General features: G+C 40.7%; 2 protein-coding genes across 3 annotated transcripts in view; one reads left to right on the top strand and one right to left on the bottom strand.

Moving 5' to 3' along the window:
* The window catches only part of C8H10orf71 (chromosome 8 C10orf71 homolog), a 93,085-nt gene that overhangs the window by 14,132 nt on the left and 51,783 nt on the right, over window positions 1–27,170 (top strand). The window lies entirely within an intron of this gene.
* On the bottom strand, window positions 1,954–25,428 carry TMEM273 (transmembrane protein 273). Its single transcript, XM_071811944.1, has 6 exons — window positions 25,320–25,428; window positions 20,016–20,066; window positions 19,098–19,208; window positions 17,052–17,076; window positions 5,500–5,526; window positions 1,954–4,699 (listed from the first exon to the last, which is right to left on the bottom strand). The coding sequence occupies exons 1-6, from the start codon at window positions 25,372–25,374 to the stop codon at window positions 4,654–4,656; spliced, it is 315 nt and encodes a 104-aa protein (XP_071668045.1). The 5' UTR covers window positions 25,375–25,428; the 3' UTR covers window positions 1,954–4,653.

Here is a 27,170-nt window from a genome sequence, read left to right as displayed (position 1 = left end):
GTTTGCTGTGGGGTGGTAAGGTCTTCTAGGTAAGCACTGGCACATACTTGCATTGGTTTTAGACTTCATCTAGATGTTTGCTATTAGCCACTGTGCCAAAAAGGCTGTTGGAGATGATGGATTTCAGCCAGTCCAAGGCTGGCTATTGCGATATTCCCTATGTGTAACTAGTGTTATTTTCAGAAGTCTGAAGCCTCCATAAGTCTTATTTGCTTCTTTTGCCATTACAGACACTCTGTATTTGAGGCCTGATCTATGCCATCATACAGTGTCGTACTTCTCTATCCTTTCTTTAACTCGCAGTCTATTTATGTTTCTCTTTCAGAGTGGGTATAAACATCCTTTTTCTATCAGGTTTGCTAGGTAGATACTTTGCTTGTGTTTTACCATTTTTGGCTGCTAAGTCAAGCATTTTAACAGTCTTTGTGTTTTGTATTTGATTAAGTTTAGTTGTAAGAAACAGAAAAATGAATATTCTTGACTAAAATGACCTGATATTTCACTTACAAGCATGAGAGAGATCAAAAAAGATTCCTGTTGCAACTGTTTTGACTGTTATGAAATTTGACATCCCTTTCATCCCTTTAGTTTGGAAAGAGCTGAATCAGACTCTTCCACACACTGCTCAGAGCAGATTTATATCAATGAGGTCTGATTTACGGGACTCCTCCCACAGGCATTGCTTTTCTACCCATGCATCTCTACTGAGTCCAGTGGACTTTTGCCTGATTTTTTTACTGCAAGAGGAAGGGCTTCATCAAGCTTGGTGGCTTCTCCATTTAGTCACAATTACACTGATGGAACTGACAGCAAGATTTGACCTGAATGATCACACTGTTGCTGTGATACATGCATTATAAATAAAGCCAAATCTGCATCATTACCTCTTTAGAAATGCATGCTGTGGGAGCATCTCTTAGCTCACTTCTTGTGTCTACAACTGCCTCCTCTTCTGAATAACTCTATTCAAAAGCATCATTATGTTGCTGTGCATCTGCCGTGAGAAGACTGCAGGTCCAGCATGACGTAACTGGACATGTGTCAAAACCCTGATTCTGAAGTCTTTCCCACTGCTGTCTATTCAGCGGAATGCCAATGATATCAGGGAGAGCTTGGGGTGCTCAGCATGGGCAGGGGTAACCTGTGCCAGACAGGCAAACAGGCGAGTGCAGACGCCTGTCGTGTTGATTTTGGGCTGCCTGGGCTGCATCCTTGATCAAGAATTAGTGGAGCTAACAGTATCTTTTGTCCTTTGACTGAATGCCTCCAAAATGTTCGTCTTTCATGTAATTTTTCTTCACTGATGATTTCAAAGACATGCTGTGCAGCTTGGCCCAAATTCAGGAGCTGCTGATGATGCAAGTGGTGCTGGTAAATCTGGTTGTAGGAATGGGCAAATCCAGCAGCTCCTTGGGGTGGCAAAACAGTTGTGGCAGCCTGATTTGCCTGTGAGGAGCCAGGCTGGCTGCTGCAGTTATGGGGTGGGAGGGTTAAGCTTGATGGGGCACTGGTTGCTGCTGCCACGGCAGCCCCGTGCAGCGGTGGTGGGTGCTAAGTGTGCCCAGACCTCACAGTGCAGCAGAAGCACCAGCTCAGGGGGTTCTTTATCTCCAGCTCTCTGTCACAGTGCTGCCCGTCTTTTTCCCATACCCAGGGAGCCAAAGTGCACACCAAAAGTGTTCAGAAGCTCAGAATCTGTTCTTCAGCCCAGTGCATTTGCCTGATCAAGATTATTAACTTTAATTCTCCAGGCCTTTCTCCTCTACTGCTTGTAACTTAGCTCTTTTTTTTTGTTTATTTTCATCTTTATTTCCCATTGTGTACTGAAATGATGTGAAAGAAACATTTGTTCACACAAATGAGGGAAGGTAATAGCTTCCCTCCCTGACCACATGCTCTCTTCTGTTCCAAATCTTAATTAAAATGGTACTAAAGGAGGCAAATCAATTAAGATACCTTACAAGATCGTTTATTCACTTACTCATGTACATACATACAATTACTTACAATAATCACATTTCTGCTTTAGTCTATCTGTTATCAAATGCTGCTAATGAACTGCAGTGTTACTGAACTGGGTAACAGACACCTAGGAATCCAGGGAAATTATTCCAATGTACCAATTTTCTCTGAACATAAAACTTACATTTTGTTGTTCAAATGTGCAGATAAATTACCATCCAGTTTCCTTTGCACATTTGGAAAATTACCTGCTTTGCTAAGATAATATTCACATATTCAAAGTATTTCAGTTTCAAGTAGTATAGTAGCTTATTCTTCATAGGAACAAAATTCTGAAATATATATCTTCTCTTACGTTCTGACAGTGCATTGACTCTAAGTCCCTCACGCAGCACATCAGCTCTGCCTTTAATGTGTGAGGTTAATTGTAGCTCTTCACAGTCTGAAAGTTGATTATTGGATGGGCGGTCCTGGCTTCCACTATTTTTTAAGTGATATTACTTAGTAATATGCAGAATTTCAAGGTTGGACTCCAGTCTTTCTTTTTTTTCAAATTTGATAACTTCTGCTATATTACAATAGTGAAGAACTGTAAAGAACTTCACTGATTATGATCTGCCATGTGGCATAAGTAAGAGCAGATGCTGGATTAAAAATTATCTTTAGGAATCCATGTTAGATGAGAGATTAAACAATCCATATGTCTATAGGCATTGGCCTGAGCTAAAAGTTTATGCAGATCCAATCTATTTACAGTTTGTCTTTGGATCTGGCTAGTGGTTATATGTAAGTTGCAATAAAATAGTATAACGCCCTGCTTGGAGTCATCCTGGTGATGCTATGACAAAATAGCTGCCTGTGAAATATCATATTATTTAATGTTGTGTATGCCATCTGCCTGAGGTTTGCAAGCTTTTGAGTCCTGCTGGGTTTCCTGAGATGAGCTGTAGGAACAGCAGAGGTTGCCCAGCCTGGCATTGCTGTATCCAAGTCCTGCCAGAGCTCCCACAGCTGACATTTGCTGCCCTGTCTTCACAAGCTGAAAGGAAAGCCTGACTTCCAATACAAAAATGTTCCTGCTTTTCTTGCACCTTGTCATGACCTCTGTTACAAGAAAACATTCTTGAAAGAAGTGGATTTAAGCAAACAGAATAGAATCTATGACATTATTTTCTCAACTGAGACCAAAGCCACAGGCTCACAGTTTTGGTAAAAGCTGGGATGTGTTCACAGAATAACTTCAATTTAAACTATTTAAAATTATTTGAACATTTGTAAATGTTCTGAGACAAAGCTCTACTATTTCTTGTTGTCACTCCCACTATAAGAAGCTTGTAATTAGAGCCAGGCAGAGCGATTTTGATGAAAAAACCAAACTCAGCAGAATATGTAAGGCTAGAACAAGAATGAAGGGGCTGGGAGACTGAAATTATTCCCAGATTCTGACTGAACTTGATGCATTCAGGCTATGAAGATGATTACGGGCCTAGAGCACCTTTCTTACGAAGAGAGACTGAGAGAGCTGGGTCTGTTCAGCCTGGAGAGGAAAAGCTAGGAGGGGATTTCATGAATGTTTATAAATATCTCAATGGTGAGTGTCAAGAGGAGAGGACCAGACTCCTCTCAGTGGTGCCCAACGATAGGATGAGGGGCAATGGACACAGACTGAAGCACAAGAGGTTCCATCTGAATATGAGGAAAAACTTCTTTACTCTGGGGGTGCCAGAGCACTGGACCAGGCTGCCCAGAGAGGCTGTGGAGTCTCCTTCTCTGGAGACATTCGAGACCCATCTGGACACCTTCCTGTGTAATCTGCTCTAGGGGTACCTTTATTAGCAGGTGGGTTGGACTAGATGATCTCCAGAGGTCCCTTCCAACCCCAGCCATTCTGTGATTCTGTGATTGTTTTATACTAAAAAAATAGGGATGGGTGAATTTTGGAAATGTCAGATTAACTTGTTTGTAGAATGTTGACATGAAATGTTTTCTTTCAGATGTCCAGAAACTTTTTTTGAGTATACAAAACTGTTTTCATTTCAATGTTCTAAAAACAACACATGGAAAACATTATTTCTAAAAGGACTTTTCATTTTAAATGACCATAATTCATATAAAATGACTGAAATTAGTATTAGCATTTACAGTTAATCAAAAGATATCCATCCTAAAGAAAAAAAAAATACAAAACATAAAACAACTCTAGTGTGAATGAAATGTCTTATTATTAATACAAAACAGGTATTTCCTGAATTACTTGAGAAGCTTTTTTTATTTCAGACTCAAATTAATGATTTTTAATGTTACTTCAGTTATTACTTACCTAACTTGATACATGGGTGTGACCATAAATTCTGCTGCTGAAATATATTGCTACCTTTTTGATTATCCTACATTTAATTGATTTTTGAAATCAACCACATACTTATCACAGACTAAGCAGAATCTATTAATCAAGAGAGCTCATCTATTTTATTTTCCTCATACTTTTCCTTCATATGCATGCTGTTGGGGATTGCAGGTTTTTTGTGTGCAGGTGATTGACGATAGCATGCATTATAAGCTCTTCCTGTAATCAATCAATCAGTCTCTCAATTAAAGAACAAAGAAAAGAATTGGTATTGGTGAGATTCCTGCCTGTGCACAAGAGACTTCTATTGATCCTCAGGCAGGTAACTGTTGATTGCAAAAGGATTATTGACCATCTGTACTTTGTTTTCCTGGTACATTGATGTCATCTCTGGAAAAAAAAAAATAATCACAGATTAACAATAACTTTCTGGCTTTGCTTTTGCCTGAGATGATCCATAGCATCATTGTAAATGCTGAGTTGGGAGATATCCAGACAAAAATTGCAGGAATTCTAGAAAATTATTAATAGAACTGCTAGAATTACATTCGGTAAGTTCTTTCCACTTAACTGTTATTTTCCTAAATGTTTCTTCATGTCTTCATGTCGTATCTGTTTTTCCTAAGTGAATTAACACAACAAATGTCTGGTTCTGGCTGTTGTGTTGACTTCCAGATGCCATCCTCGCTGCAAGCAATGCATTTTAGGGCATCATCCTACCGTAAGAACCGCTCACTATGTTGCAGACTCTGGATTATTGTCATTTGGGCTGCTTCCCAGTATTGCTTTGCCACATGAGTGGGGAGCATCTGAGCAGCTCCTGGATTCATATTGTGGCTGCATTATTCCAAGAGTTTACTACTTGGAGTACCTGCTAATGTGGGGACAGCTGCATTGCAGCTGCATAGGGCAGACAGCCTTGCCGTATGCCTCAGCCTTATGTTGGGGTATTCCAGGTATACAGTTGGGAAGCTGGAGAACAAGGCAGTTAAATTACTTGCCTTAGCCCATGCAGAGTGTCTGGCAGATCTGGCCTGTCATTAGGAGCTCAGGGTAACCCCACAGCTCTTATGCTATGCGACCTTTCCCTTTACCTAGGTGGATGTGCCTTTACAACTTCCGTGTGTCTGCCTGGTACTACCACCCCACTCCCCTGCTCCACCAGACTCCCTCCTTCCCCCAGAACACACCTGTTCTGGCTCGATCCCATGTTTGACCTGCAAAAATATAGAGAGTGAGATATTAATTTTCACTTTCAGAGCAGTAATCAAAGATGAGCATTTAAATACGTGACACATTAGGAGCTGGGGAAATGCGGGAACTTTTTTCCTGTTTTCTTCACTGATCTTAATCTTTCATTCAGTTTTACTCCATCTAGCGTCAGTACTTGGAAATAAGCTCTTGCCTTGCAGCCCTCAACTTGTTTATATTAGATCTCATAACTCCACTGGGAAATGGTATTCATCATAGTCCGTTTCCTTCAATACTACTTACACATTTTCTGGTGACTTTGCAAAAGAAATAACTCACTGGAGATTTGGCTGGCAAGGACTTGCTTTGTGCAGTTTGCCTCAGTCTTTTTTCCTTCTCTGAGAGGAACTTTGTCACACATGTCTTTTAGAAAGATGCACTTGAAATTTTCTGTTCATGTGAAATTCACTGCACTAACTGTTAGTGTCTTTAAGAAAGAGTTAAAATCTAGTTCTCATTTATGTAGTTTGAACTGGGTGTACAGTCCACAGGAGACCATATGGCAAGGGATATATAAGCTGGAAACAGAGGGATTTTTTTCTGCTCTGCTCCATTTCTTCCCTGATTTCCTTCTCTAGTTTGGGGCTGGGTGTAGTCTGTAGAGCTCTACAAGGTGGCAGTGCCTGCACTGTCCTGCAGCTCTTTCACAGCTAAGTTCCCATACTGCCTGCTTTGCGCAGTCCTCGGGGAGCTGCCAGGGCATCCAGAGAAGGTGTCTGCTGAAGTGCAAGAAGGGAAGTTCACCAGCACCTAGACAGCACCTGCCTGCCAGCCTGCTTGTTTGCAGGCTGATGACCACACTGGAGGTACCTGGGGGTTTTCTCAGCCCTCCTTTGCCTGCACCGGTCTGGCACTTTGCAGACACAAGGAATTTCTATAAGTGACACAGCTCTGAGATTACCCAAGATGTCACTGTTATGCAGCAAGCTTTTTCAGCTCATTTCAAAGAATTTGTGGCAACTCTTTCCCAGAAAGGAGAGGTATCTGAAAAGATAGTCAGGGGATCTGATACAGGATGCACTTATGAGCTTATCAAAATTTCTTCACACAAAATAACACAGATTTAAGTATGTGAACTAAGTTACACAAACTCATGCCTGTCTGGAACTGTAGTTATTAAAAACAACAATTGTGCCTTCTTCTGACTATGACAACAGATTAATGCAGAACAAGGCCAGTGCAAAGTCATTTAAGTTAACTGGAGTGAATCACTAATGAATTAGGTTGAGGGATGCTCACTTGATCCCTTCCCCTGCCTGTGTCAGAGAGTGTCAGGAACTGCTGGGAGGGGTAGTGCCTTTTCTTGCCACTTATAAATGATTGCCTGCCTGCAGTCTAATCCTAACTGGCTCAATTCTCTGCATACAAAAAGAGCAAAGAGACTGGTTGGGAAGCCAATGCTCTTCTCCATGTAGCCCAATGCAATTAGTAAGTCACCTAAAGAGAGTCGCTTTCTTGATGATGCTCTCAGGTGGTCTTCCCACTGTTGGCAATACCAGTTGCTACAGGAAAAGATGGTCCAGCCTTGCCCACTGCCTCAGCTGGAATATTTCACTACTTTCTTTGTGCCAGATGTCCTTGAACAGCCTGATCTCTCTGAAAATTATTTTTATGTTATACTGTACAGACATTTTGGCAGAGCCAGAGGTGGTGGAGATCTGTGATTGCCTGACCAGAAGAGTGGCTGTGCTGGGATGGAGGGGAAAGCAGAGCAGGACTGCCTCTGGAGATGGGACACTTTTTGGAGATGGTCCCCCTTTCCTCCAGGGAATAGTGGAAGCTCATTCAAAGGAGTTTACAAATGCTTTAAAAACAGCATTTCCACCTAAAGGAACAGTTATTATTCAGCACTTGTCTCCAGCTCCCAGTCCCCTCCTCCACCTATTCCATGCCAGTGCAAGTATTTCAACACCTGTGTAATAAATCTGATTTTGGAATGGATTGGGTGTTGTTTTTAAGGCACAAAAAATAACCTGATAGCATTTCAGCCAGTGGTATTCTGTCTTTTTCCATTTACAAGTCCATATAAATTTTCCATTGAAGCTATGGGTCTCTGTAGAGTGTCTTTAAGACCAATTTAAACCCATATGGAAAGCATTTAAGCTCATAACCTTTTGTGAATCCATGAGAAATACTCCATGGATTCCCAACTATTCGTAGCCTACAAGGCAGGAATCAGCATCACTTTGTGTGATGCTTATTTCTTTCAGCTTGCTCTTTTCTCTCTGACACCAGGCTGTGAAGTGAACATGGAATATGGAGGCGGGTGGTTATAAGCAACAACCAGAAGAAAAATGAACTTAACTTTGCTGATACCTACTAAAAGTCCTTCTAGGCAGAATTCTTGGAGAGTAAGAGATCAGGGAACTGAAATAAAATGATCTGGTATACTATGTACATGCTCATCCGGAAGGATCTATAAATAATCTTATTTTCTGAGAAGTCACTGAAAATAGTCTCCTAGGACTGAATCTGAAATTAGTGATCCCTTTTTCATGTGCTTAGTGTGAACTTGTCCAGAAATTCAATGCGATACAGGAAATTTTGTGAGCTGGAATATGTTGGAGCTCTGATTTGATGTTGTTCTCTTCTGGCTAAGACCTGTGACACTCTCGCTCTCTTGCGTCAGGAGGTCTTGTTTTATTTTGGTTTGGTTTTGAGCCATCCTTTAGCTATGACAGCAGCTTTCATTCCTAGCTAATCCCATGTTGTCACCTCTCTGACAAGCCCTAGTCAACACAGGGCTACTCAGTCTGGATGGCAGGCGGGTGCTGCCTGGGAGCAGGAGGCTCTCTGCTCGGTGACATCTAATGCTTGAGTTACCCTGGGTCTCTGTTGACAGCAGTGATGAGGGTACTCTTCCAGAAGCATTTCTGATTTTTTTTTCAATCCAGACTCACAGCAGCTCCACAGGAAGGTAGAGTTACCCATTTATTGCTGGAATCAGTGGCACCAGCAAGTTTGCCAACAAAGACCATGACGGCTGTGGAAGGAATTGCCTCCGACAGGTGTCTGAATATTACCAGGAAAGTATTCTCCTGACTCAGCAGGTTTGGGACCAACTCTTACAATCAAATGATTTAGAGCTATTCAAGATTAGCCTCAAACAGTTGTGCAGAGGGGTAGGAAGGAGTAAGAATTCCTCCCTGTTTGGCAACTGTGAAAAGGTCAACCACAAACGCAGCCCCCAGATCTGAGGGGAGCACAGGCACCCTGGGCCAGATGCTCTCCCAGGGAATGTGGAGAGTGGGCAGGGAGGAGCAGAAAATAGCCAGAAGTGTGGCTCTGCCTGTCAGGCTGGAGGCTGGCATCAGTGAAGTATGCTGTATCCTGGAAAGGGGTTTAATGAATTAACCTCACCCTAACAGTCTCGGCTTATACATATGTGACTATATATATAAAACTCTGTGTGTATATGTGCCTGTATTTGAAGTATTCCCTCTATTCAGGAATGGTGCTAAGAGGAACTGAGAATCTGAAAGTGCTTACAGAGTGTCTTAGTACTGCTTTTAAAAGCCTAGTGTCCCCAGCACAGTGTAAAGCTTAGTGTCCTTGGTTTTGAAGTGTATGATATAAAGATTAATTTCATTTTATGGAAAAGGTAACCTGAGCTGAAGTAACTTGTCCAAGGTTGTTCAGAAGAACAAGTTCAGCTAAATGGGACAGTGACAGAACCAGGTAGAAAAGTCAGTTTATTGCTCTAGTCACTGGTGACCATTGCATAAATACAGAATGGATATTTACATTTTGCTTCTGCAAATGTGTCTGTGCAAGGAGTCAAGACAGCCATTTCTGCTGAGATCATTTGCTCATTTTTTTAACATTTACACAAACACACATAGAATTATATAGGCCATCTCTGCTCATACTTATGTTTATTTGTATTATCATGCATTATTATGGAGTTTGTGCACTTGAAAAAATATTATTCATTAAACTTAGTTCCCAGGATGCATACTGAGAAAACAAACCTAAGGCAGTGAATACAGCTTTCAATCAGCAACCCACTAGTGCCTACCATGCTGAGCAAGAAACCAGGCCTGCTCTGGTATATTAGCAGTGCCAGACTCATCTCATGCAGGTGGTATCTGCTCCTTAGTGAAGTGCAAATGCACTTCTGCCTAAGAGGACTGTAGCCCTCCAAGATGTCTTCCATTCCCATTCTCCTGATAGTTGTTCACTACTGATATTTGGCCATGGTGGCAGTGTGAAGGGAGGGTCTGCAGTCAAAGCACACCACAGAGGAATAATTTTTTATTGATTTTGCAAGGCTTATCTAGATCACAGAGGAGGCCAGGTGTCTTTTGCTGGCTCTGTTTTTCCTTATTTGTAAGCCTCTAATAACTTATGAAAACTTTATGTTGACCTGATTGGATTGTTCGTGGAATGCATTAGATGGCAGAATGAAAGACCTTGTGAAGGGCTGCATGGAAAAAAGAGTGGCAGGTGAAAGAACAGTTTAGGATACGGATACAGCTGAGGGATGTTAAGGAAAAACGTTTGAGTCTTTGACCCCAGAGGTGTCAAAGATTCTGCTGACTCTACATGACTGATTTTCTTTAGATCCAAGAAGAGGATGCTGACCATCTATGGCAGGAATGCCATGGCTGCACACAAGGGAAAAACTGAGCTGAGTGGGGAAAGGGAGGTAACTGGTGGACTGAGGCAGTTTCATAGGGGTGGTTTTTGTGGGAATAAGTGAAAGGATTGTTGTTCAACGGAGGCCCATCCGTGCGGCAGTGTTGAGCTGCCGTCTGCCAAGTGTCTGTCTGGCAGCTCTGGTTGTTGACAGCTGCAGCTCTTGTTTTTTATATTTGCTGTTGAAAAGTATCTTGGAGGATTTGGTCTGTTCCAGGCACTGTTCTGCTAATGCAGAAACATGAGACACCTCAGGAAGGACTGCCCCTGAGAGACCCATCAAGTGCCAAGAGTTTTGAATGGCTTCTGATAACTTTCCCATTTCATAAGTCACTGGGTTTTTTTCAGTTTAGTTTTGTTTGTTTGTGGGCTTGTTTGGTTGGTTTGTGTTTGGTTTTGTTGTTGTTTTGGTTGGCTTGGTGTGTGTTTTTTGGGCCTGCTTGTTTTTTGGTTTTTTTTGTAAGGCTGGTGAGGTAAGTTTGCAGTCTGAGTTGCAGTTTGAGTGAATAGTAGGCAAAGTCATATACAGGGTGTTTCAAAAAGATGGACCAAATTTGAAATCACTATATCTGTGAAACTGGGTCAATCTTTTTGAAACACCCTGCGTTACATTTAAAGGAGAAGGCATTTTTTGAAAATAAGGATTCTTCATTATTACGTATCTGAAGGCCAGAGTGAGAATAGACTGAGCAGCTGGGACTCTGTATGAAAGGCTAAGCAAATGGTTTTCAAACCATTCCATACCAACACTTGCTATTCTGGTGAGACTGGTAATATTGCAATGCATTCCTCAGAATATCGGTGACTCTGCTTAACAAATTCCTTTCCTATGCCTGCATTTCTTGCTTGCATCCCATGTGTTGGATGAATGAGAATGTTAAGAGACAGCTGGAAGCACCTGAGGGAACATGTTTGAGCAACAGGAAACTTGGAAGGTGGAGACTGTGACTCTTCAGGTGAAGATGGGACGCTATAGTGCCCGTCGCCTAAGGGCACATGACAGACATGGATTTATACCTAGGAAAATGTGTAAGAGGCCCTGACACAGTGACTCCAAGATGTAGGACCTGTGTCTGAATTAACTTCAAATGGTGAGAAATATACATTTTTTACTTAAACTGAACATCTCCTCATAGTCTTGAGTTTGTCTTGTTGTTAATACCTTTTCTCCTTCATATCCATTTACAGTTGACAAAGTTTTGTAGTGTTTTGTAGTGACAGACAATTCAGTGGTCACATATGCAATGTAATGAGTCACTGATTTAATCTCTCTCGGTAAAGATGTCAGAATAAATCCTATGTTAACTTCTTAACAGGAGTCTTAGGACAAGGGCCACAGCTTGAATGAAATGTAGCGAATGAACTAGCCTTATTCCAGGTATCTCCAGACAGAGAAGTGAGACACCTTACTACTGGAAAACATGTCCTCTTAAAGTCAGATCATTGCAAGGAAAACCTCTGTCTCCAAGGCTGATGTATTTCCACAGGAGATAATTACTTCATTGAAAAGTAATTAAAATTCACAAAAGTTACTGTAGTATGGCTTATAACAACTTGTACCAGTCCCTGTTTCCTGCTCTCTTTGTATAAAAATGTCTTGTGGAGAAGACATCTTAGTCACTTTAATTAGGAACTGGATAAAGATAATTCCTTTGCAGTTTTATTTTTTGGCATCATGCTGTTTCAAGTATTTTTGCCATTGGACTTGCCTATAGTAAAGCAGCAGTATGTGCTTGCATCCTAAGCAGGTATGTTTTCAACGGATAGCAGAGTGGCTAAGACAGTATTGCTGCCCGGCTGCAGCCTGAATGTGTAGTGTTACGTGTGAATGCCCAGCATCCTGTACAAACTGTGCTCCAGATCTTGATCCTTTTTCCTTGTGCACCACACTTCCAGTGACACATTCAGGCAATGCCAAGGTCTCTTTCCTTTCAATGTGTATTTACTTATGCATTTTGATTTGTAAATTTGGGGCCCATTTCCCAAGGGACTCGCATTTGTGGCTTTGTCAAGTACCCTAGCATCAAAACTACATCTTTGGTGAAGTTTATTTGTGAGCTCAGAGTCCAGTGATTATACAGGTTGTCTCTCTTATTTGCAGCTGATAGTATCAGTGATATGACTCATACCTACTTGATTGGCTTCCTCTTTGGTAACTGATGCATTTTGCAATTCACAGTATTACAGACCCATTTGTACTATTTAGATCAGAAGAAAAATAAGAACTGTTCTCTCAAAATAAAGGAGGATTTCTTTCTCTCTGACTCTAAACCTATTCAAAGGATCTGAAATTGTTCGATCAGGTCCTCTTACATTCAGTATTTCTGCTTGTCAGTGCAGCTGGCTACAGACCCAAATATGACAAAGTGGTAGGAAGAAGGTACTTAAGTCAAATGTTTAGGCTGAGACAGTTCTGCTAGTTGGAAGAAACTGCAGCTCCACATTCAAACTTGGATATGATTGCTCAAACCTAGTCTATGCTGTGCCATCTATCTCTGATGTTTTTATTTTCTGAGTGGATGATTTCACCTCCTGTCTAATCCATGGCACTGTTTTAAGACAATGGGAAGACTGCGGGCTTGTAAGATTCAATGACATTCCAAGCCCACCTCCACTCACATAAGGAACAATGTAATTCTCAAGAGTACCTTGTGTTTTGCAACCATAGTCTAGCAAAAGGAGGAGAAGTCATTCTCTTAGAAGTAGTGGAGTGGGAAAATACAAAAGAACACTTAGATGCTGCTTTGGATAGCAAAAGAAAATCACTGATAAGCTTGGCACGTGGCATGTGCAACTCCCAAGCTCCTCCTCCACCAAACATCAGAATGACTTGTGTATTGCATTTAAAATCTGATCTCCTGCTGAGTGATCTACATGGAGGCCTGTAGAACCCCTGTGAATGGCATGGGCAATTTTGGTGTTTTCTGTTGCCCAGGACATGTTGAGGCAACAGATTCCTTTTTGCTGTTGCAGCAGGTTTAAAGTATATACCTTTGCCTTTTCAGTAAACATTCTCTGTCCATCCTTCTCCTTGTGTCCGTATGCCTCTTTCTTTGTCTCCTTCTGTCAAAATAAATCTGTCAGCCATGCACTGTAGTTAACTCAAAATATTGCTAACATTAAATGTGCCCAGACATTTTTATTAATACATTAAACTTGCATGAAACTTTAGGCATTATAATTTACCAAGCTACACCAAGATGGCATTTGAAACTGACGTGAGCTATTAATTTAAAAATAGGACATTAAATAATTGTCAGATGACATCTAAATTACTGTTTTGTTAGCTGACAGCAGCTTGCCTCGAGCCTTTTTCTCTTCTCAAGTGTTAGTAAATATCCCATTGAGTTTAAGGGCATCCCATTGTGAATTGACTGTTTAAATCTTAGTGTTATATACCTGACTTAATAAAGTGGTAAATGCTGTTAATTATTTCACAATGAGCTGTCAGTGCCATGTGGATGCAGAAACACTTCTGGTTTAAGTGTTTGGGGAAGTACTAAAAGGGACACATCCCAATGCTTCCTGATTTTAGTGGAAACCCATTCTTGCAATGTGTTGGTTACCTTCAGTAACAGCTGGTCAGAGTTCTGGCACAAAAGAAGATACTCAGCATTGAGGCTGAGCAGCTCCATCAACTATGATGGACCTGTGCTGGGTGACACCCACACAGCGGATGTCCCAGCTAGGAAGAGAAATTGTTGCAAGGCCTGAGATACTTGTGGGAATAATGATGTGAAGTCTAAAACAAAATTTGGCAAGAGGTGAATGCAGTGACTACTCTTATCAGTCAGATTAAGGGGTTTTTTTCCCTGAACAAACACGAATAATCATCACTGGTCAAGCAGAAACTGAAATTATCTGCAGAAGATATGCTAGCTCTCTGTGATCCTAACGGGGTGATATCTTGCTTATCACTGAGGTATTCAAGATGGCTGTATAGTTGGCTGGAGTAAATCTAGAACCAGGTCATTTCATATAATGGACTTTATCAAAAAGTTTTCCAGGAGTTGCCACTGACCTAAAAATGCCATGAATTAGAATCCCCAGGGAACTGAAGCATGTAGTTATAATCAGTTTAGACTTAATTATCATGTGTCCCTGGTGACCTGAATAAATGGGAAACTATCCCTATGACCTGTGGGGAAAAATAAATCAGATTAAAATGAACATCCGAGTTAGATGAAGAATTTAGGAATCCAAAACATGGCATATAACTGTGTTCTTTGGGTCAATTTTGGTCCTACAACAAAGAGATAGCAACATAGATAAGAGTCCTTTGGAAGGTTACCACATACTTCAGACATTACTTGTGCTATAGAAGTCCAGTTCCAACTTTTAAGATATTCCCATTAGGCACAAGCCAGTTTAACGTGTCAACACAAACTCTGCCATCTGGAAAGGCCCTGCCCTGAAGAAGGTTAAGAGAAAAGATGAAAAAGTACATTGCATCCTGTATGCTGTATTTCCATTTGCTTTCCTGTGAGTAGATTACTTGGGTTGCAGAATGATGGTGCAAACACAACAAAGCTAGTCCTGAATCAACCATCTAAGATGGCAAAGTATAGCTTTGTATAAAAAAAAACCTGCCTTATATATTTCCTTGCTAAAAATTGGTGCTATCTCAGGGATATCTGCATTTCACTAATCCTACTAAGGATTAGTTGATAGGGACATTTTAAAATGTTTGCTATGGATCTGGTAGTATTTTTACTGCCAAAGATTTCATCAAGACCACTAGAATGCTATTTTGCTTCCTCAGATTAAAAATTGCATTATAGGATTCCTTAATGAGCCACCAAGGAATAATACATAGATGCCCTGAAGTAAATGAGAACAAAGATTTGTTAGTAAATTACTCACTGCCACAGTAGAACTGAAAAGTACAACTGATCAAGAAGCAACAGTGGATTTATAGTTGTTTTCTGCTTAATCAAAAAAAGTAATCTTTAACATACCCAGTTTTGCCCCCAAATATTGTGGAATTACTGCTTCTCTCACTGGTCAGTGTCTCTAAGGCAATGAGTATGTGTATTGTGTCATATTTCCAGCCTTAAGACCAGAATTTTGACATGAAACTGGGAACTTCACTCTACCTTTGATCAAATGCTTGTAGACTGGGAAAAGAATCATCAAAGGGGTCAACATAAGGTCATCATTAAAGATGTTAAATTTTGCTGTCATGACAAAGTCATTCATTTCCCCTAGAAAGATCAGATGATGATATAATTGATATTCAAACTGTCTGTGAAGGAAAATATTGCATATAATAAACAGCAAGTGGGGTGGAGGGTTGAAAAGTCCAATGTGGAGCAGTTCATAGATCACGCCATCTGAATTTCATCCAGGCAGTAAATTCACTGCCTTCTGCGTCTCGTCTTTATCCCTCGCCTCTCTTTGTTCCCGTTTCTCTTGACTCTGGTCTCTGGCTTTTCTGTTTCACTTCAGCTCTTTTTTCATACCCTTCCCTTTTGTTGCTCTGTCTACACTGTCCTTAATACACCAGAAGGTTTACCAGGTATTCTATGTTCGTTCTTCTAGCCATATAGTAGTCCTAATTTATTTTAGATTAATACACAGAAATTGTGAGTGTATTGTAAGAGAATAGCGCGTTACTAGGAATGAAATATGTTATGACAGTTAGCTGTCTTAGCCTCTGGAAGTGTGCCCCTGGAGAAATAACAGATGTTCCACAGTTGGGCCCCTTCTCTGCTGGACAGGCAAAACATTGAAGTACTTGCTGCAAGGGGTGCCCTTCCTTTCATCTTTGACTGAGTGTTTACATATGCTGTACTCTCTTTATAACGAACAACTGTGATGAGGACATGCTTCTATCTGGCTCTCTGAGAGAGGCCAAAAGCCACTTCTTAGGTCATTGAGTACAGCTGTTGCCTCCAGTTCATGAGAATTCTGATTAATTAATGTTTGGGGTTTTTTAGTCACTTATAATATGTCTCAAAGGGGCACAAAATAGTGTCTATACTGTAGATTGTCCTGAGCCAACAGACAACTTGCAGTCTGGTGTCTCTGCTCCCATACATCTCCTGTCCTTGGAGGAGATGCAGAGTGGTCATGACTTAAGCAGTCTAGCACTGCCTCTTCTGCCTGTGAACCTGTCAGGTGCTCAAAATCTAAAATGATCTTACTGTTTCTTGGTGAAGAGGAGGAGGGTGAAGGGCAGAAATGCATCCCTTCCAGCAGGAATGATCACTGCATGTCTTTGACCTGTAAGAGCCTGGAGTGAAGGAAGTTCTCAGAACTGAGGTTCAAACACAGTAACTGGGAAAGTTTTGATGAATCCGTTTACCCTAGTTTACATATATATATATATTTCTTTTTTTTTTCTATTATCGTTTGTTTTTTAAATCTGAAGGGCTTGTGACTGTATGACAAGATAATAAAAGCTTTGTTTCAGAGAAAGTATGGAATAGTTCTAGCAATGTCAAAGAACATCCAACTTCAGCACTTTTGAAACAAGGCTTTTGGATTTCATCCCTTTAAAAATGCTCCTTTTAAAAAATGTGTTTGCTATTATAATATGTAGTACAAACTAAAATATTTTTTTAAAAAAGCTTAATTAATTGTTTGAAAGATTTTTCCTTTTAAAAAGAATCTCAGTCTGCTGGAATTTCTCTCCTATTTCAGAAATGTCAAAACCCTGTTACAAATAATTTCCTTTTTCCATGCAGATTCCCTAGGTGTGCTGTGTATCATGGTCCTCTAGAAGTTTGTGTGTTACGTGATAGCATTCAAATCACAATTGTAGGGAAGCATCATGCATAGAGAGAGGAGTTAAACATTGCAGTTTGTGTATCACAACACCTCAGAAAACACATGGGACAATGACTCTTACCTTCTATCCATTTTGCCATCTGACTCTAAAGAAAGAACAGGAAAACGTGGTTAGTTAGGGAACCAGGAACAGAGTGGTGATAGAGCTGTTTAGAAGTTGTGAGAATGCAATCAGGAGAATGTAATTACTGCTAGTAAAAATCCAGCCATCCTTTCTGAGGCAAAACTCTGTGATATTAGTAGTGTCATGCAACCTTTCTAAAGCCTTTCTTGGTTTTTTCATCTGAAATATATCCTGTCAGTTTTCTCAGAGCTGTATCTTTGCTAATATTTGGGCTCTTTTGAATTTGATTGCAGCACATTCCCAGAGCATCATGAGGAACAACTTTGAGGCCAGATACTTGATGAGAATGGAAGTAGTTTCCCTTTAGGAGTTCTGTGTAGTGCTACTAACAAAAGCATCCAACCCTTTGTCTTTCAGGAAGTGGCATTACATTGTCGTTTGTTTCTTTGTGGGGTAGGTGGGGAGTCTGCAAAATTACCCTTTAAAAGACTGGTGTTAACTGTCAATAGGATGGAATCAGGTCATGACTGATTCGTTGAGCTCACAGAACAGTAGTGGGCCCAGATTACTCAGTTTACTTCACTCCAAACTTAATAGTTAAGACCTCTCTGCTCTCCTTTTGCTAAGCAAGAGTCTGTGACCACTGTTGAAGTTATGTGTCATGGTGCACTGCTGAATTAGTAGGGTTAGACAGTTCTGGATGCCGACAAATCAGCTCTCATTTGTTGCACACAGGTTAATGCAGAGATCTGGCCACAGAAACAAGCAGTTCTGGACACGATAGATGGACAAGCAGCTCCCAGTCCTGAGCTGTAGCAACATGACTAAGCCCTTTCATTGCATTTTCCTTATATAATGTCTGGCTTATTTTCAGGGTAGAAACTGGTCACATTTGTGAGAATTTCTTTGTTTTTAAAAGTGGACTGTGAGACCTGGCACTCTGTAAGCAACCAGAGCTGCATAGGTGCTTTTTAAAATTCATCATGGAGATGCCATACAGAGCAATTATTTCAGTAAGGATCATTTCCTGACATATTTCATGAGATTGCCTCACTACTTCCATTTCTGCTATGGTTTCTTTCCAAGCCAAATTTTCATGTGCTACTAGGAGTATAGACCTCTCTTGACAAGCAAAACTTAGGTTGCAAAGGATTGTCTTTGCAAAGTCCCAGGACTCTTTTTTGAAAAAAAATAACATCTTACACTGATGTTCCAGTCAAACTGTTAGTGCTTTGCATTTCCTTATTTGCCCCTGTCTGTTATTATTGTATTTACTGTGCTTTTTTATTTCTAGCTCTTAACTGAAGTTAAGTGTTATTGTGGGCTGTTTTCTCATTCCACAGACAACAGTTGTATTTCAGCAGTGGAAGAAATCATCACAATATTTTCTGTGCAGTGTTCTGTGAAGGACTTTGGAGTCCTGTCAGGCAGGAGAGGCTCTGCGCAGAGGATGGAGGGCCACAAACTCTGGACAGGTCCATGAGGCTACCTGTCACTAACCTCTGTCTACTGAACTTTTTTGCCTGTTTCAGATTAAAAACGTGCTTTCCTGTGGCATCCTGAAAACTAATCACAATGGAAAAGTTATAGGGAGTTTTTATTATGTACTCTGATTGAAACTTCATATCTAGCAGTCAGACAGTTGCACTTAAAGAAGTAGTCCAGAATCAGTGAAATAAATAGTAAGTTTGGCTAGGAAGTGTGAACGAACCTCCTGCCCATCCTGAAGATTCAATGGGATGTTTAACTTACGTTGAATAGGCAGAATTTTGTTTTAAAAATTAATTATTCAAAAGGGTACCCAGGCAGTAAGCTGAAGAAAATTCTGTTTCTCTTGTAAGGCTAAAGAGAGCTGGTTAGAGTGAAATATAAATATACAGTTCTAGGGACTCCAGCACTTCAGACATTTTAAAAATAGTTCTTCAAAGGAAAATCTGAGCTGTCATATGTACACAATTGCTAACACTGAAACTCAAATCTGCTGTATCAGAATTTAAGGAGATCTAGATCTCTGGATAAGAAATCAGGAGTATTTTTTCTTACCTCCAAAGACATTGTCAAGCATTTGTTTTTTGATCATGCAGATTATTACTGCTACAAAACTGATTGCTAGAAATGTTCCCAGAGTAACTCCAATAATAACATATGTGAGATCTGCAAAAATGTAAAACAAACCAGTGAGTGTACACAATTAAGTGGTAAACACAGCTCTGCGTTTCAAATGTGGTAACGCAAAGTTTCCAAAGTTAAAATACACCCCCCCTTAAAAAAGTCTTCATATTTATTCTTCAGAAGGGCCTGATAATGCTGAGACAGAACAGGTGAGAAGAGTCACATACTAGACTGCTCCCAACACACTGCACATGATGAAACCATGTGAACCCATGGCTAAGGGCTCAATGCCATTTTATGATAATGAACAAGTTTATCTTCTGTGTACAGGTCTCAGCTGAGTTCTAGAGCTAATCCTCTAACTTTTCCTCCAAAGTGAAATTTCCCATACCCACTCCCTCACTATTCTGCATCCTGCCAAATTCTTGTCCCTGCTTCCCATAGCTGCACACACACAGCTTCATCTCCACCCAGTCCCCAGCCTGCTGCCCTGCTTGACTAATCTGCCTGTAAGGCTTTGCTTAGAGAAAACAGGATAATTTTAAAGTGTAAACTGTGAACCAGATTGTGATTTGCATTACTATGTGTACATAAAGGTCTATCTTTGTCTGTCAGACAGGAGGGTATCTGTGTTCCAGGCTCTGTCCTCCCTGTGCTCATTGTATTTACTTAGAAGTAATTTAATAGTCCCAGTCATACAGCAGAACTCTTCTGTCAGGCAAAGTACAAACAGACTATTATCTTCTACATGCTGGAAGTATGTACACTCTTTTAAGAACATTCATTTATGTTATATTTCCTTTGCCCCTAACTTCCAGTCTAGAAGCAAAAATCTCACCATGAACTCACCTATTTCCTCCTCTGGGTTTCCAGAAGCATAGACCTTTGCTCTCCAAAAATCTGGAAAGGAAATATTTTAGCCTATTAGGACATCAGGGAGAATGCTCTGTATTAAAGGAGAACGCTGTATCTGGCTATTTCCAAGGAAATGGTTGATGCTGGTAAAGCATAAGAAAGGATTTGAGGCTTCCTGGAATAGTGAAGTATTATCAGTCAAGTTAATGAGGACAGTCTAGGAATGGCCACTATATGCCAGGTTTTGGACCAAATGGAAACTATGATTTTAAAACTTTCAGTTGTTTCCATTCTAGAGATTCCTCACTGCAAGTCTGTGAGCTGTAAGCAAGATGAAAAAGTTGTAAATGCAGTAAAGATTATAAGACACACTAACAGGAGATGATATGGCACACCTCAGCACCCTCTCCAGAAAACACACATCCCAATTCTGTCTGTAGTCTTCAAAATGTGACATTGATGGAAGAAAAAAGAGTCTTTTCCTTTTGCAAGAAAACATTATAGGCTGGAAGTCACCTGCTCAGAGACTCCCACAGCAAGTTCCCTGTTCATCAAAAGGACACCCTGCTGGCCCTTCTCTTTTCTATAAAGACACTGAGCTCAGCTGCCTGATGCTCAGAGCATGGAGGTCCCCAGAAGGAAGTGGCTTTTAAGAAAGCAATTAATTCCCACATAATTTCTGAAGGCAGCATATTCAAAATTTTCCAAACAACAACAAGAAATGTCAAGAAAAAGGAGAGAAGTCATCTTTAGTTTTAATGCTGCTTGCTTATAGTACAAAATTGCTAAAAATGTATGCTCAAAATGCTGGGGTTTTTTTGGTGATGGACTTGCAAGGCTATTTCCACTTTTCACACAGCTCCAGATGACATAACTGATGTATAACTGCATGAGGTGCCTTGAGCATGAGAGGGTTTTAAAGGCAGGTATGGCTCCTGCATTTTAAAAAAAGCATGCTATGAAATTTCTGCCTGCTGTACATGCCTCAGGCAGAACGTGAAGTCCTCTCTTTCAGCTACTATTCTTTGGCAATCGGCTGCCTGGGCGACAGTATATATGAGACTTTGTGGGAACACAGCTGCTTTGCACACATCATCGTCTTTTCACAGGCAGTGGGGGGTTATTGACTGAAGCTCAAGTAGGATTTTAAGGTCTTAAATGCACCCAGTTTTCCTACTGCTAAAGTGTCCAACATTATAAGTCCCATCTTACCTCTCCTGTCTCTCCTCCACTTCTTCTGGAGAACTAATTCTGCCTTGTTGAGGTTTTGGGGGCTGTGCTTTCATTTCTTGTCCAGTAAAATGAATGCTAGAATATTATTGCTTTTAAACTTAAGGCATAGTCCTTTCACTGCAAAACCAGTCATTTTGGTACCTTTACAGAAATCCATCTTCTGTCCACTTTTCAGATGGCTGCAACTCTCTCTTGAGCTGAGTGTGCACTCTGGGGCTTTTGTGGTTGTGTCAGAAAAATCCGATATATTGGGTAGTTCATAACAGATTTGGTTTTATTTCCTGGTCTCAACTGCACTTCTAATGCCAATTTTTCATAAATTATGAGCCAAGCTTCAAAAATCTGGAGATGAACTTAAAAAAATCTTGAGTTTTAAAGGAAATGTATCTGATCTGAAAATCCTTTTTTGACAAACTTTTCTTCATTATTAAAATGTCTGGAAACTTATTTTATAAAAGCAGAAATGTTTTCTCTCCAAAACCTCCATGACACTCAGAGGAGGGAGTTGGGATGTGTGGGGAATCCAGTTGTAGATATGAACACAAACCTGGCTATTCTAAATTACCAAAGTAAAAGTTACAAATAAAAGGATTAAAAAAAAAAAAAAAGTCTAAGATTAGATAGTGGGTATGAAAAGCATAGCTCCTGATTTTCCAGATTAAAAACCAATCTCTTTGCTCTTGCCTGTGAATTTATTTCATTATAAATTAAAAAAACCCACCTTTCTTCCATCTCCTTAATTATTTTGTGCTCATATGAAGAATGTTTTAAATTCAAATGTAATAAAAGTGATATTGTATTACTTTTATTATCCTGATGATCATAATACATAGACCCTAATGTATGCTTTCTAATGGAATTAAACCAGTGACAGATTATGTGTTTTATGGCAGAAATAATATTTTACATGGAATATTTTATGTAGGTCAGTTTAATATATTAAGATTAAATTATTAGTTTCTTTTTAAAAAGGGAGGGAAGTCTCTGAAAACCCACAGGACTAGAGAGAACATTTTCAATTCATACTTTCAACATGATTTTAATTAAGGTTTAATATCATTTACTGGATGCTTCTTAAATACCGATTGCTTTTGAGGACTGTGTTAGATAGCCAGCTTCTGTTTGTCTCGGTTTCTCCTCAGCTGGAAGGAAGTGAACTGATCAAGTTAAATACAGACGTGTCACTGTTTGACCTAGATCCCATCTTCGGATCTTTAGGGGTTGTACACAAATCTCCTGATACAAAGGGGTGCGAAATGGCACCTCAAATTCTGCAGCACTCCAGTCCCAGTGCTGGCTTTCTCACCACTTCTCTCTCTATACTAGGTTTAGACTAACTCCCATGTCTTGAACAAACCCTCTGGACTTGGAGAAAAAAAATTTGCTTTTGCGTGGAGCAGCCTTGCAAATGACTTTGTTATCTATACTTCAGTGACTTATGAATAATTTTTCTAAGGGTCTTGAAGCAACTGATGGTGCTTTGTCACCTCTCCTGTGTGCTGGGCTTAGGCGCAACGTGCAGCTGTAACAGAAGTGCCCCCTCTGGCTTCAGCAGCAGTGGGAGGCTGGTGAGAGGCATGGGCTGTGTCTCCCTCCCACTGGTGGGGGAACATTTTTATGTGTGTGTTGTTGGCAGAGAGGCTGGAGATGAATTTGCAGACTAGACAGGTCTTGCATTAGAGGTGGGAGGTGACGGAGAAAGAGTGAGTGTGAATCTGCTGCAGCAGCCAGCCTGAAGAGCCAGGCTCAGCAGCTGAGGAAGCTTTTGGTTCTGATTGCCTGTTACAGTCCTCTGCCAGTGTGGTTACTTCCCCCAAGGGACAGATACTGAGCAGCTGACAGACCTGCAAATCAATACGCCAGGCTGTGAGTGGGCTGGGAGCCCCAGTCTGTGATCTTGCTGTACCTCTGGGCAGGCTTAGCCCCCCTCAGACCTGCTGTGTACAGAGCTGGGCTGAGCAGAAAACAGCTTCTGAGCCACACCGAGGGACGTCCTGTTCCCCTATGTCCTCTGCTACATAACTGTGCTCACGCTGTGCCTTGCCCATACATCAGTGTGGTGAGGAAAGTGGTGCAGGATGCAATTTGGACATAAGACCAGGGATCAGGAATAGCTCACTTTCCTCATCTTACGAGATATTGTGAACAACTCACAGCCATAACCTGCAGTGATAAACAGCAACATGTGCCTTTTCTTTCTCAGTGCACAGCACTTGCCTCAGTCCCTTTCCTTCTCTTGCCTCCTGCTTCCATGTGACTTTCTTCTCCCTCCCACATCTCAGGTTTCTCCTTCTGATTGCAGCAGATAGTGGTTGGTCCTGTGGTGATGAAGTAGCCAGGGGTTAAGTGCCATTCACCTTCGGGCCAGCAAATGGGAAATGAAGCAAACATCTGGGAAACCCAGAGATAAGGTAGAAAAAAAAAAAGGAATGGCTCACAGGGGGTGTCTGAGCAACTCTAGAGTCAAATAAAGAATGCCCATGACAACTAAGTATTTACAAGCAATGATTCTACCGTTAACTATTCCTGAAAACCATTATTAAAAACAAACAAACAAACAAACAAAAACAAAACAAAAAAAAACACACACACAAAAATATTGTCTGGTATTAGTGTAACGAAGTTCCCAGTTATACATGAATTTCATAAGATAGGCACTATTGGCATCCAGACAAATGGGGTCATTCCTCAGACTTCAAATTAGAGGCAAAATCATTCTTTGTATTAATAAATGAGGACAGGAGTCACTTCTACTTGACAGCAGGAATTTTTTGAGCTCTAGTCCTATCCAGGCACCTCTTCTCCAAGGCCTATAGATTGGCCATCGCGTACACCTTTCCTTATGACACTTGGAGGCAGGTTAATGCATTTTCCTTGTATCTATCGTAAAGTCTTTTTTTGCTGTGGAACATGTCTTTCTGCTCTTGAGTCTGCATCTCTACACTATAAGCAAATTATACGGTATTAATGGGACTTGTGCCATTTAATTGCTGAGTAATAACTAGTCAGTAACTAGATAGCAGCCACTGCTGACTTCACATCTGTAAGAATGGCTGGTTACCCATGTCCTTCCTCTGGACTCTTGGAAGTCTCTATAGAAAGGTGCAGACAGCTTGAAGGGCCAACAAAAAAGGACAGTGAGAGTGACAAATTCTTATGCATACTCTGAGAGGAGCTGCAAGAGGATGTAGCACCGTTGTAGACCTATGGATAGCTTTGCTTGCAGAATCCGAGGCAGAAGTAGATATCCAGTAGATGCAAGCTGGAGCAGCAGTCTGCATGCCTCAGGTGGGGCCAACTGCCCTTGTGGGATTCCCCAAGGGCAGATGATGATTTTCGATTAATTTTTGCATGAAGCAGGGTAGTGCAGGGAGTGTTTGTCAGATAAGGATGAGGCTTTTGCTACCAGAGGGTGTCTGCCCCCTTACTGAACCTCTCAGAGACCACAGTAACTCAGATAAACTTCTGTCTTAGTAGCTGCTGCCTCCCCATTAGTCCCAATGTTAATATTGGACCCTGCTGACACTTCTATCCGTGAGCCTCACCTTTTCCCTGCACAAAGTGGAGGTAACTGTGAAGTAAGAGGCAAGTTGTGAGGAGGAGAAAGCCCTGCTTTGGGCTCGGAGGAAATGTGAGAAGCAGCCTGAGTCAGGAGCATCAAAGTCATCCTGTGAGAGTCACAGACATCAAAAGCAGCTTGCAGATAGTGTGCACACAGATCAACTTTCTCCTTATACTCCACTGAAGTTCTGTTTTCTATACAGTGCCAAACAGGACACTCAGCAGTCTGCCGTCATATCTGCAAAGATGCAGGTATTTAACTTCGTGATGTCTTCTGGATTGTGCATAGCTGACCCCTTAGCACTCAGTCTAGGAGGTGTTTGCTAGAAAACTCAGCAAAATACCCCACTGTCTCAGTGAATGTTCTTTTTACAAGGAACAAAGTTCTAAGCAAAGTTTTAAACAACATCCATACAATCAGACTGGGAAATAAATAATGCCACTAAGCTCATAAAAAAATTATCTCTCAGAAAAGATGAAAAAGAAATATGATAGATGACTTACGTAATAGAAGAAGAAATGCCATTAGGACTGATATCCAGCTTGTTTGTAATGTCATTGTGAACTTCTGACAACAGTGTGGTTTCACCAAATTTCTTCTAATTCAGCTCTTCTGGAGTGTCTTTATTTTTAAAAAGAAAAAAAAAAAGCTAAAGCAGATCATGTGACTATGTTGGGAAACTACAGTCACATCCTGGGTAGTTACATATGCAAACAGAAGTTCTCTTTTTGGGGTTTGAGTTCAATACGTAAATAAACTCCCAGCTTGAAAATGTTCTGTAGAGAAGGTGGACTGCCAACAGTTACAGCCTAGTGTAGCTGTTTTGCTCTCTAAGGGACCTTTAAATGCTAACATTTATTTTTACATTTTCCTTTCATACTTAGCTTTTTCAGGAGCAGAGTGGAAGGAACTCACCATGGCTGCAAAACCATTGCAAGCCAGTTCCTGGAAAGGAACTTTACCTAAGAAAAGTGTCTTGACATAGTAGGAACTAGAAAGCAGGAACTTACTACCAGATGATGCTTCTGATAGGAGGCAAACTTATTCTTTGAACCACAGTGAAAAAACCAAATTTTTCTATTCTGTAGGAAAAATCATCTTTTCAAACAGGTTAATGTGTTCCAAAACTGAATGACTGCAAAATATACAAGTAAATATTATTGCTTTTTGCTGAGTGAACCCATTCCTCTCAGCTCATTTCAGCTTCATCCTTCAGAGATGGAGGGCACAAGAATATGTGCCTAATTTTTTTGCAGCAGAAGTCTCTGGAGGGTCTCTGTATTGCTTTTATCCCTTGACTCTTGTTGTACCTTTCTGCTTTAGGTTCGTCCTTTGCTGTCTGTTATCTTCACCTCAGGTAGATGCTTATATACTCCAATCAAAACAGCCTGAAATGCATCTTGAGCAAGGAGTTTTAAGACAAAACGCTCTCTTGGATATCTCTTTTTCTTCCTTTTGGTGAGGGAATGTCTGAGCAACTTGGTCTCAGCAGAATCTTACATCTTAAGGTTGTCTTGCTAGGTAAATTATAGTTGTAAAGGCCTCCTTCCAGAAGTCTATTTTTAATGGGACCATTGTAGTCCATAAGGAATTCTGATGACTGCATGTGTATGGCCACCTTGGTGGAAAAATGACTGCAGATGAGCAAGATGTTCACAGAAGTTTAGTTGCTCTGACAAACTGTGAGTGAAAAATTGTGTTTATGGCTTCCAGCTGTTTGCGAAGGGATAAGCAAAACACAGTGTTAGCCAACAAATAAGACTCCTGACGCACCAACAATATAAATAAAGATGACTGATATACCCTCTGAGATGACCTTAACTTCTGGCTTATTTTACTATATGAAGTATAGGTAGAACTGACTGAGTGTGGCAGATGTGATAGAAAGTATTTGTTATTGCTTTGACCTATTTGAGTGTTCATGTGCACACATGCACATGTGTATAATTCATGTTTGCTCTTTCACTGTTCCTGGTTCTTTCTGGGATAAGAGTTGCAAACACTAAAACCAGCAAACAGAAATCTCTGCACCAACTGGACAGAAAAGATCAGGATCCTTGTAAGAAACCCACAATGTTTTCCTACTCTCATGTGATCAGTCTGCAAATGATCCCATGCTCCAAGATTCCTGAGAACCTCTTGTGGAAGGAATAACATGAATGTTAAGTCTCTCTTTTTTTCTAGTTCCCCCACCCCGTGTTTTTGTTTGTTTGGGTTTTGGGGGTTTTGGTTGTTTGTTTTATGGGTTGGTTGGGTTGGGATTTTTTGTTTCGTTTTTTGTTTCTCCTGGCCCAAGTCAATGGCCTCAGAGGGATCTTGTGTTTCAGAGGAGCAACTAAACATCCGAGTATTTG

The sequence above is a fragment of the Patagioenas fasciata genome, chromosome 8 (genome assembly GCF_037038585.1).
Source record: "Patagioenas fasciata isolate bPatFas1 chromosome 8, bPatFas1.hap1, whole genome shotgun sequence".
Classification (NCBI taxonomy): Eukaryota; Metazoa; Chordata; class Aves; order Columbiformes; family Columbidae; genus Patagioenas; species Patagioenas fasciata.
This window is presented reverse-complemented; position numbering and strand designations above follow the sequence as displayed.

Coding starts and splice junctions, on each gene's coding strand:
- TMEM273 (XM_071811944.1), bottom strand. CDS start 25,374: ATGACATTACAAACAAGCTGGATATCAGTCCTAATGGCATTTCTTCTT. Junction 17,077..19,097: donor GCTTGACAATGTCTTTGGAG/GTAAGAAAAAAT, acceptor TTCTTTCTTTAG/AGTCAGATGGCAAAATGGAT. Junction 4,700..5,499: donor ATGGGATCGAGCCAGAACAG/GTGTGTTCTGGG, acceptor TTTTTTTTCCAG/AGATGACATCAATGTACCAG.